Below are 10652 nucleotides of genomic sequence, written 5' to 3' on the forward strand. Positions count from 1 at the left end.
CTCAGCCACGGGGGAGGCCAGGTCCTTTCAGGAGCAGACCTGGGGGCAATACTCATTATTAGAGAAAGAAATAAGGTGAAAGGTAAATAACATGAGCTCGGCCATACCGATGCCCCAGCTCAGATGCCTGAGCCATGTGCACATGCCTGAATGTGGAGTGCCTGGCTCCAAGGTACATAAGTCACATTCTCTGAGCTAAAGGATGCCATCATGTAGTTCCTGGTCTGTGCAAAAGTCCTCTGCTCATGTAGAAACCTACTGCTAGGAAGGGAATCTCATTTTTTTTCAGTGGACCAAGGACCACTGCTGGTTCATGGAGTGCAGTCACAGTTCGTAGAGGAAGAAGGTTTTCCTGTTAGGAAAGGTTGAGGTCCTGCAGGACCTGCAGTGGTCAGGGCTGTGCATGGTGACTGTGGTGACTGCAGGTGAGACAGTGAGCACCTGGGGGGGTCACAGCTTTAAAGCAGGGAGCTGGGAGCCTGTGATCTGAGACTCCCTATTAGACATGTTGGGTTTTGAATGGCTCATCTGCCATTGAGACTGATCATCCGTGACTTTCCTTCTAGGTGTCAGAACTGAGGCAGCAGCTCCGAATACGAGGCCTGCCTGTGTCGGGTACCAAAACAGCGCTGATGGAACGGCTGCGGCCCTTCCAGGAGTGTGGCAGCAACACGGTGCCAAACTTCAGTGAGATCACCACCGTTACCTTCCCAGTCACTCCGACAAGCACCCTGTCAAATTACCAGTCACAATCCTCCACCAGCATGTTATCAAATGGCTTCTACCACTTTGGCAGCACCAGCTCCACCCCACCCATCTCTCCAGCCTCCTCCGACCTCTCTGTGAGCGGCTCTTTGCCAGACACATTCAATGATGGTCCCATGTCTTCTCCACAGTTTGGTCTCCAGCCATCTCCGGTTCATGGCAGTGCTGAAGAAAGCCTCATGAGCAGCATGAATGGAGGGAGCATCCAGCTGGAGCTGGAAGGGATCGACACAGAGAAAGACAAGATGCTGGTGGAGAAGCAGAAGGTCATCAATGAACTGACATGGAAGCTGCAGCAAGAGCAGAGGCAGGTAGAAGAGCTACGGATGCAGCTCCAGAAGCGAAAGAGAAGCAATGGCCTTGAGGAGAAGCAGCAGCCCTCTCCGCATTTCTTTGGTGTCCCTATCAAGCAAGAAAACGCAGTGTCCAGCTGTCCATTTGCATCCAAACAAACTGCCTTGAAAGGCCAAGCCAGCAGCTCAGATAAGTTAAGTAACTGTGGGGTGCCGCAGCTGCCTCACATTGTAAATAGCCACTGCTTGGAGCCTGCGGGGCAAAGCACCATCACCTCCTCGACATTCCTGAGCCCGCAGTGCTCCCCCCAGCACTCTCCACTCGGGGCTGCAAAGAGCCCCCAGCACATCAGCCTGCCACCGTCCCCCAACAGCCACTATCTCCTCTCGGTGTCCCCTGGCTCACAGGCAGAAGGGCGCAGTGGGTCCCCTCAGACCAACAGTTGCCTTCGCACAGCGTCGGTAAGTGGAGAGCACCCCAGATGGCATCGCCAGCGGTGAACACACTAGTGTCTGTGGGCAGTCACTCAGACATCTCAGTCAGAGTCCTTTCCTATCAGACCGGGACTGCAGGTACCCAGGGTGGGTACCCCAGGGGCAGTAGCAGCATGTGGGGCTGCCTGGAAAGGCAGAGAGTGCCCAGATGGACAACGAGTTGGAAGCTGATGGCACCGCAGGGTCCTTGCAGGGCATATCATGGTGAGCCCTGCTGCCACCACACCCAATTGCCCTGGGGGTCACAGCACAGCTCCCATGCCCCCATGGAGCCCTAGCACAGATCCTTCTGCTCTGGGGGACCCTGGCATAGCTCCCCTCTTCCCCAGGGGACCCCAGAACAGCTCTCTCTGCCCCTGGGTGAGCACTGGCAAAGTTCCCTGTGTCCTGGGAGAGTCCTGGCACAGTATCCTCTTCCCCATGGAGCCCTGGCACAGCTCCCTCTGCCCTGGGGAGACCTGGCACAGCTTCCTCTGCCCCTGGTTAAGCACTGGCACAGCTCCCTCTGCCCCTGGAGGAGTCCTGGCACAGCTCCCTCTGCCCTGGGGGAGCATTGGCACAGCTGCTTCTACCCTAAAAGAGCCCTAACTCAGCTGCCTCTCCCCTCAGGGGAAGGAGGCCCTGGCACAGCTTGCTGTGCCCCTGGGGGAGTCCTGGCACAGCTCCCCCTGCCCCATGGAGCCCTGGCACGGCTCCCTCCACCTTTGGGAAGCCCTGGCACAGCTCCCACTGCCCCATGGAGCCCTGGCACGGCTCCCTCCACCTTTGGGAAGCCCTGGCACAGCTCCCTCTGCCCCATGGAGCCCTGGCAAAGCTCTGTCCGCAGTGGGGAAGCACCGGCATGGATCCCTCAGCCCCTGGGAGACCCCTGCTGCAGTGTTGCAGGGACTTCCAGCATCTTGCCAAGCCATTGCAGCTCCTAGCACTGTGTGAGGGATTTTGACCACTGGGTTGAAGGCAGGCAGTTACCCCAGTTATATGGGAAGCCTTTTCTTGGGAAGATAGAGCAGGGCTTGTAATTGGGGTCTGCAGTCAAACAGAGCTTGTGCCTCACCACTAGGCCACCAGCAGTGTAGAGCTGTCCCTTCAGTATCCACCACTTTTCACTCAGGACATGTACAAAAGCTTGGAGAGGGGTACATGCTGCCAACAACATAAAACCAGCACAAGGTGTTGTTGATCGCAGCCCCAGTTCATCCCAACACCCCACCAGAGTTTCCCAGTCAGCAGCGGCACCTATCATACAGTCTGTAAAACACACATAGTGGTGCAAGGCATGCACACTGCATTCAGGGAGGATGTACAGCAAGTGCACACTGAGTGCACAACAGTCACAGAGCAGAGCGATAGCCGCTGCGAAACACCCAGTGCTCAAGCAGGGCAGCTCACGAATGGCATTCCCGCGGTTAGCACACTGAGCAGCGTGCAGCAGGAGCTGGGCAGGGAATGCAGTGCTGCAAGGTGGAAGAAAGTGGGGTGCAGCATTGTCTCTAAGCCATTCAGAGGACAGTGAGATAGGTGGCATGGGCAGTTGACACACAGCACTGCCAGTGAGGTGGGCACTGGGGAGCAATTTAGGGTGAGAGGGGCAGAGAGCTGCCAGTGGGATGGGCAGTGGGTGCAGTGCTGTCGGGGTGAGGCAGGCAGTGGGGCTTGCTGCTGGGGTGAAACGGGCAATGGGGAGCATTGCTTTGGGTGAACTGGGAAATGGGGAGCAGTGCTGGGGAAAAGCTGGGCAGTGGGGCAGAGGGCAGGGGATGCAGTGGGCAGTGGGATGCAGTGGGTGACCTCAGCAGTGGGGCACGGAGCTATAGAGCTATAGCACGGAGCTATATTGCCCAGAGGTCTGCTGGGCAACGGGGCAGAGCTGTGGGTACAGCAGGCAGTGGGACACAGTGCTGTGTGGCGGTACTCCAAGAGAGGCAGCGGGGCTGCTCTGGATGACCAGGCAGAGGTCAGCGAGCATCAGCAGGGAGCTGCGACACCTCGGGGGGCATCTGCAGCTTCTTCCTCGCTGCCCGAGCGCAAGGGGTATACGGAGGGGATGGCCCCACGGTGTCCTGCAGCTCATCCTGGCTGCAACACCACCCATCCTGGGCATTCCTCTGCTGCCTGCAAGGGGCTCCCAGGGATGAGGGTCCCTCTTCAGCAACAGCTCCCTCCCTGTGCCCAGCATTGGAGGGATGCCCACCAAGCCAGGGATACTGTTTCTCCCAGCCACCCTCCACAGAAAGTCGGTCAGGATGTGCACAGCCAGGCTGAGTGGCCTCACCGCTGCCCCAGATCCACTTCTGGATCCAACTCGCCTGCTGGGGCCGTGCTGCATCCCCCGGTGCTGGCTTTCATGGGACAAGGCAGTCACAGCCAGGTGGTGGGGAAGGGTACACATGGGCCTAGATGTGATGGGAACAGCACTGAACCTTCAGATGAGGCATCTCCTGGAAGGAGGGACTGGCAAAAAGCTGGCACTGATACGCAGGTGTTTGACACAGGCAGAGGGAAAGCCTGGGTGCTGACCTGGCAGTGATTCTTTTGAGCGGTCCTCCTGGCCTGGGCTCTGTGAGATGCCCCCAGAGAAGCAGTGATGAAGAGGGTCCCAGCAGAGGGGCTGGGAGGCAGCTGGCAGCCGGGGAAGCACTGCATCACTGGCTGGCTGCAGCTCACGACCAGCAGCCCATTTCTCTCTCCTCCTTGCTCTGCACATTCACGGCCAGACTGAGCACCAGGATGCTCTGCGGCATCACACCTGTGCTCTGGTAGCAACCAGAGGTCAGCGTGGCTCTGGATCTCAGAGCTAGGCTGATGGACCTACTTTACCTCCCTCTCTCCTGCCCAGAGGCCAGGCACTTTGAGCTGATTTGACCCACAAAATCATTAGTTTCCCTGGCACCACTCTGGTTTCAACAGAAGAAAGACAGCTGGGCCTCCCGCCGTGCCTCTCCATGCATTGACTCCATTTCCCTGTATTTCCCCCATGCAGATGGCTACGCAGGCAGGTCAAAAGTTTTCTATTCCATCCCCAAGTTTTTGTAAGTCAAGCCCAGTCCTCTCAGAGGTAAAGCAGCCTCCACCCTATGAGGATGCAGTAAAGCAGGTAACTGCATGATTTTTATTTTCTACAGGGCTAGGGCTGCACAGGGTGTTCTTTTGAGGTTAATGTAACTCATTTGCAGGAGTTACAACCCGTTATGGGGTCTTTGGGTAGAACAGGCCTATTTCCACAAGGAATGGGCTTTTCTTGAAGAGTTAGTCGCTGAATGTCTGCCACAAGCAGTCAGACACCATCTGGATGGGATAGCATCTTCTGTGCTGATGCAAGGCGCCAGTCCACCCTGGGGTCCTGACACCCCACACAAATACCCCAGGACTCTGGTGTCCTCTTCTTTGGGGTGCTCAGTGCTATGTGAGAAACAGACACTTGAGCATTCCCAAGTCACCTTCCCTCTTTAGCCCATGAGTAAAGTGCCCTGCTCCATGCCATCTGCCTCCCTCGGCCTTACCCTGGAGTGCTGTTCCCATGAGGAGGACTGTCTCCATCACCCGTGAACCCCCTATTTCTTGTGAGAGTCTGTCAGCAGCCTCAGTGCCGGTCATGATGGTGCCTTTAGGAAAATGGAGTGATGCCGTTGGCAGTGATAAAAATGGGCTTATGCTGGCTGGCAGGGAGGCATGCAGAAAGTCCTTCCAGTCTCCAGTCAGGGAGAGGAGGATGATGATGCATTTCCCCCACGGAGCTGCAGGGAGTGCAAGGAGGGACATGCCAGTGCAAGGTGCTGGGTCTGAAAAGTCGGTGTGTCCTGATGGCTCTGGGAAGAGGCAGTCTGTGGTGGCCACTGAGCAGAAGGTTGGCAGCAGGGCGGGCGGAACCTGGCACTGTGCTCCCCGGATCCGCTGTGCTTGTCCCAGGGACCTGCAGTGCTCACCTGAAAGCCATGCCAGCCGCGTATTGGAGTGGCATCTCTCCTGTATGGGAGAAACCTGGTTGTGGGGTCTAGAGCCACCTACCTGGCTTGTGGCCGGAGGGACTCACCTCCTAACGCCCTCTACTCTCCTCTTTGTCGTTTGCTGCAGCAGATGACACGAAGTCAGCAGATGGATGAGCTCCTGGACGTGCTGATTGAGAGCGGAGGTATGCACTGCTTCCCTGTTCCCCTCCAGGGCTTCCCCTCCAAGCCAGTGTCAGTCCGTGGGGCTCAGTGCACTCTGCGCACCCCAGCAGAGCTGCCTGAGTTGAGTACAGCTTTCATTTGCCTTCCCTGTGCCAGCAGCCACTGAGATTGAATCCAAAAGCGTATTGGCCCTCCCAGAGCCTGCTCCTGCATGTGCAGACCTGGTGGGGTGGTCTGGGCTTGGTTATTGCCTATGCAGGCTGCACAGAGAGAAGGGATGGCAGGGCGGCAGCCCTGTGCACAGCGCTGCCAGCACCCTCCCTGTGCAGAGCCCCCAGTGTCCCCCACCCTCACCAGTGCTGCCAGTGCCATCTCCCACGTAGTGTCCTCCCCTGTGCAAAGTGCTGCCTGTGCCCTTTCCCATGGCCAGCCTGTGCCCAGCCCCATGAGGACAGCTGCCAGTGCTCATGTCCTGGGAACTGTGTCCAAGACCAGGGGAGTTGAGGTCAGAAAGCAGGAACGTGCAAGGCTTCCCACAGGGAGGGTGGGTGAGCAATGCCAAGGGGATTGAGTGGGGAGCAGGTCTCTGTAGGCGCACCCAAGAGCCCAGCTGGGGGGCTGTGGTGGTGCCCCTGTGCCCAGCAGTGGTGGGCACTGCCAGAGCACCTCAAACCCCTCTCATTTGTTGACAGAAATGCCAGCCAATGCCAAGGAAGATCGGTCCTGCCTCCAGAAAGTACCTCAGATAACAGTGTCTACAGGGAACTCCAGCGCTTCTCTCCCAAAGTCGTCTGCCCCGTTTGAGCAGGTCTCCTCAGCCCAGCTCTCCTTTGAGCACTGTCCAGGCAGCAGTGATGCTCACCTCGAGGTCCTGCTGAATGCCCACAGCCCCCTGGGGAGGGTCAGTGAAATCGCCTTGCTGAAGATGGGGGGAGAAGAGTCCCACTTCGAAGGGATGATGGAGGGGTTCTCCGGCAAAGCCGCAGATGAACTGCTCACCTCCCAGGAGATTTTACAGACTCCCCTCTCGCCCATGGAAACCCAGCTCTCCCCTTCCCCTGCCGATGGCTCTGGTTTACAAATGAGTTTCACTGAGTCTCCGTGGGAAACAATGGAGTGGCTGGACCTCACCCCCCCCAGCTCCGCCACTGGGTTTGGTTCTCTCACCCCTGCAGGTCCCAGCATCTTCAACATTGATTTCCTAGATGTTACTGATCTCAATCTAAACACCAGCATGGACCTGCACCTGCAGCAGTGGTGAGAGGGAGGGTGGTGGAGGCAGGATACTGTAAGCCCACAGCAGTCAGCACAGTGTTTCTGTCATGCTGGAGAACACGCAGGGCTAATGTGCCACGTCCAGGGGAAACCAGAGTAATTTTCCCAGCATATAAACTTGTTTGAATTTCCAGTTACTGCGAATTGGCAGCACAACAGCTCTGGTACTTTGGTTTTCCTCCATCAACATGTTCCCACAGAGGACACCAGTGCCTTTCACAACACTTGTTTAGATTGACAAGAACTTCAGTTTTGTTTCTTTTATCTTCCCTCCCCCCTCCCCCAGTTTTAACAGTCACTCTCGTGAGAACTGGAGCAGCTCATGACAAAACTGTGTGGTGAGGAGACCTCACCTGGGTGGCAATGGGAAATCATGGAGAGAGGAGCCCAGCCCGTTGCTGCCCCCTCCTCCACTCCCCTCCTGCCCGTCCAGCCCTGCAGACAGTCCTGCCCAACTCACCTTGACCGTGCCCAGCCCAGGGGCTGAGAGAGCAGGGAGGCTCTGCCCAGCCGGGGCGACAAGCACACTTCATACAGCCAGGCTTGCCTGCTCGCTTCCTCCTGCCCCAAAGCTGCATTGCCCAGCCCCTGCACAGCTCTGCTCCAGGTGGATGAGAGATGGAGACCACCATGGTCGTGGTGGCAACTTGTCATGACCTCACGGTGCCTGGGGGCTGAAAGCCCAGGACCTGTCCCAGCTGCAGTCTGAACTGAATCAAGCTGAAGCCTGTAACCTTGGAGCAGAGAGCTCTGGATGTTGGAGGCAGCCGCTCAGGCTGTAGGTTCAGGTATGGAAGGGACGTGGCATCCCGGTGGAGCTGCCATGTCCCAGCTAGTGTGGCACAGACGAAGAGATGTGTAATGTGTTTTGTTCCAAAGTAGGGGCAAGTCATATAGAAAATACAGCCAGGCTTTGGAAGGGGCTGTCCTTTGCACAGCCAGAAGTCAGGATGGATCTCCACCACCTTGCATGACCTGGGAGCAGGGGGAGCCAGAAACGGGCACTCAGTGACCTGCACATGGGGCAAGTCTGAGTGGGCTCTTGCGTGGCTGCAGTTTTGTGCGAGCGTCTGCTTTTGTTGCCTCCACTCCTCTGCCATCCATCCCTCCGTCCTTCTTCCCATTCCTCCTTGATGCCCAGCAGTCATCCCCTTCTTCCCAAGTTTACTCCAGTGTCACTGTTCACTCAGCCCAGAGCGAGGCCATCCGGAGAACAGCTGTGAATCACTGAGCCTGGAGGAGCTAGTTCTCCTGAAGCTGGCAGAGATGGATGCTCTCCTGCAGTGATGCCTCCCGTTTGAAGTCACCAGCATTTCTCCTGTGAGTCTTTGTGCAATATACTTCCTCAGGCTCTGGCGAGAAGGTGCCTTTGCTTCACTTCTTGGCTTCCACCAAAGAACTTGCTGCAGACTGTTTGACAGACACGTCTACTTCTTTGCAATTCTGGTTTTGCCAAAGTAAATATTGTTGCTGACAAAGATTGTTAAACTATTTACAGACTGAGCGTATTTAATATTTGTGTTACTGGAAGGACAGCACATCGGAGATGCAGCAGCTGGGGAGGAGGTCTGGCGCGAGGGGCCTGTGGGTAGCCTGGCCGTGAATCCCACGGGGCGCTCCCCCCAGGGATGCGGGAGCTGTCGGAGGAGCCTCTGCAGCCTCTGCTTTGTCTCCAGTTCGTGGCGTTGTTGCATGCTGTATAAAGCACATGGCAGTAGCTTTCAACTCACTATTTAAAGCACCACTTTTCTATTGTACAAATGGTCACAGTGCACTGCTAGGATAGACGATCACAGGTTGCATTTTTTTTAAAGAATTTCTTTTTCTAAGTGAGAGATTTTTTGAAACTGGTCCATGGAGAATATTAATAGCACTTGAAAGAGTAGTGTTAGCTGCTATACTGCGTCATTGTACAGGGCTTTCCAGATAACTTTCTCCTCTCAGCAAATGTATTTCCTTATTTAAAGGGATGCTGTCAGCTTCAAACTTGTAAGCAAGCACATTTCTTTACCTATGTTACCAGCAACACCTTCATTATTAAAAACCCCTTTGTCTTGCCACTCATCTGCTGGCAGTTTGCTGTTTGATTTTGCCGGCTGGGGCAGCCACAGCCCTCCCAGCTGCGACCATGCAGTATCAGCTCCATGTCCTGGGGCAGCTACGGTCCTTGCAAGAGCAGAAGTGTTTCTTTCACAGCAACAGTTTCTCCTGGAAGATTTCTAAACAAGCTAGCTGGAGTCTCCTGTTTCTGAAGTTTTCTTCTGTTGGCTTTGGTTTTGCTTTGTTCCCCTGCAAACCCTGCTCCTCAGGTCAGTGTCCCCTCCAAAGGCAGCGGTTCACACCCTGCCCAACCCCTTTGCGTTTTCCAGCAGCCAGGCTCTGGCGGTGGTGGGCTGGTGAACGCAGGGCACATGGTGGGCATGGGCAGAGCTCCCCCCACAGCTGAACCTCCTGCTGCCCACAGGTGAGTGGCAGGGGCAGGTGGGAGAGCTCTCCGAGGGGCCCTGACTCCTTCTCCCCAGTACCCATCAGTGTCGGTTTCCAGATTCATCACGTCTTTCCTTTGACAAATGGTTCCCAGGACATTCACCCACCTGTTTGCAGGGAGGGACTGCCTGTGTGTCCACAGCTGGGCTTCAAAGGTGAAACAATCCTGAGACATTGCAGAAGTGAAAAGATGTAGATGAAAAAAACAACTAGTTCCTGCGATCATCGTTTAATCTCTAAGCTACACTCTGCAACCCAATGTGTTGTGATAAACTGCCTGGACTGAGCCAAGTCATGGTTACTCAGAGAATGAGAAGATGATCCTCAGTCCAGGGTTGTTTCGGGAATACTGGTAGACAGGAGCACTCACCCGTCCCATCTGCCTGTTGAGGAAAGCCTGCCTGTGGTGGTCAGCCTGCAGAAGAGGAGCTGGGAGGACATGTGCTGGCAAAGAGCAGAGCAAGTGGTAGAGGGAGTCACAGCTTCAAAGTGCAGGAAGGATGCTTGTCAGGTGCCAAGGTTTGGACCAGAGCACGTGGGGAGGTTGAGTCCAGACCAAGACCCTGCTGTGGGGCAGAGGGAGGGTCAGAGGGTCTCCTGGGGTCTCCTTCCAGGCCCCAAATCATGCCTGCAGCAGAGCTCCTCTGCTGCCTGGAGAAGAGCTGGGCTCACCTCTGCCCCGGCCATCGGTTTTCCAGCCCCACCGGAGCTGCTGCTGGGAGAGCATGGGCTGTGCTGGCAGGACAGGACCTGCTCTTGCCTCCCATTGCCTTGTCCAGAAAAGCACCTGCAAAGCCCCATCCACAGTCAGCCACCACCACAAAGCTCCCCAGAGGCTTGCTGGCCAAGCATGATCCTTGGGTCCCGTTTGGGAAGTGTTTTGGTTTCCTGCCCTCCCAGACAAGGATGCCAGAGCCTGACCCCACTGGTCACTGCAAAGCTTCAGGGATGTTCCCAACTGCTTTGTAACCCTGCTCCTGTGCTGTGGTGTCCTGCATCTCTGATCAGCTCTTGTCCTTCCTGGTACAACTTGTGTCAGAGCAAGGCCAAGGATGCTCTGCCTTATTTTGCTCACTGCCTGCTGATGAACTGTACTCTCCGTGCCCCGAAGGAGTTAGTGCCTTCAAAATGTGGGTGATTTTCCCACACAGGCTATCCCAGGGGATTTCAGGTCCTGGGTTTTCCTTCCTGACAAAGCCTGGATTCGATGAAGGAAAAACCAGCATCA

At 56.0% G+C, this 10652-nt stretch overlaps 1 protein-coding gene across 10 annotated transcripts in view; it reads left to right on the forward strand.

The window, feature by feature from the left end:
• The window catches only part of MYOCD (myocardin), a 200252-nt gene extending 191256 nt beyond the window's left edge, over positions 1 to 8996 (forward strand). For 9 of the 10 annotated variants that reach the window (XM_054846938.1, XM_054846940.1, XM_054846941.1 and 6 more), the window contains 4 exons: positions 567 to 1520; positions 4534 to 4647; positions 5625 to 5682; positions 6355 to 8996. In XM_054846938.1, the coding sequence (XP_054702913.1) occupies positions 567 to 1520; positions 4534 to 4647; positions 5625 to 5682; positions 6355 to 6923 (1695 nt within the window). In that variant the 3' untranslated portion in view covers positions 6924 to 8996. The remainder of the gene's footprint in view (positions 1 to 566; positions 1521 to 4533; positions 4648 to 5624; positions 5683 to 6354) is intronic. The other variant, XM_054846944.1, reaches the window with a different exon arrangement.
• The last annotated feature ends 1656 nt before the right edge of the window (positions 8997 to 10652 follow it).

The sequence above is a fragment of the Grus americana genome, chromosome 18, assembly GCF_028858705.1.
Source record: "Grus americana isolate bGruAme1 chromosome 18, bGruAme1.mat, whole genome shotgun sequence".
NCBI lineage: Eukaryota > Metazoa > Chordata > Aves > Gruiformes > Gruidae > Grus > Grus americana.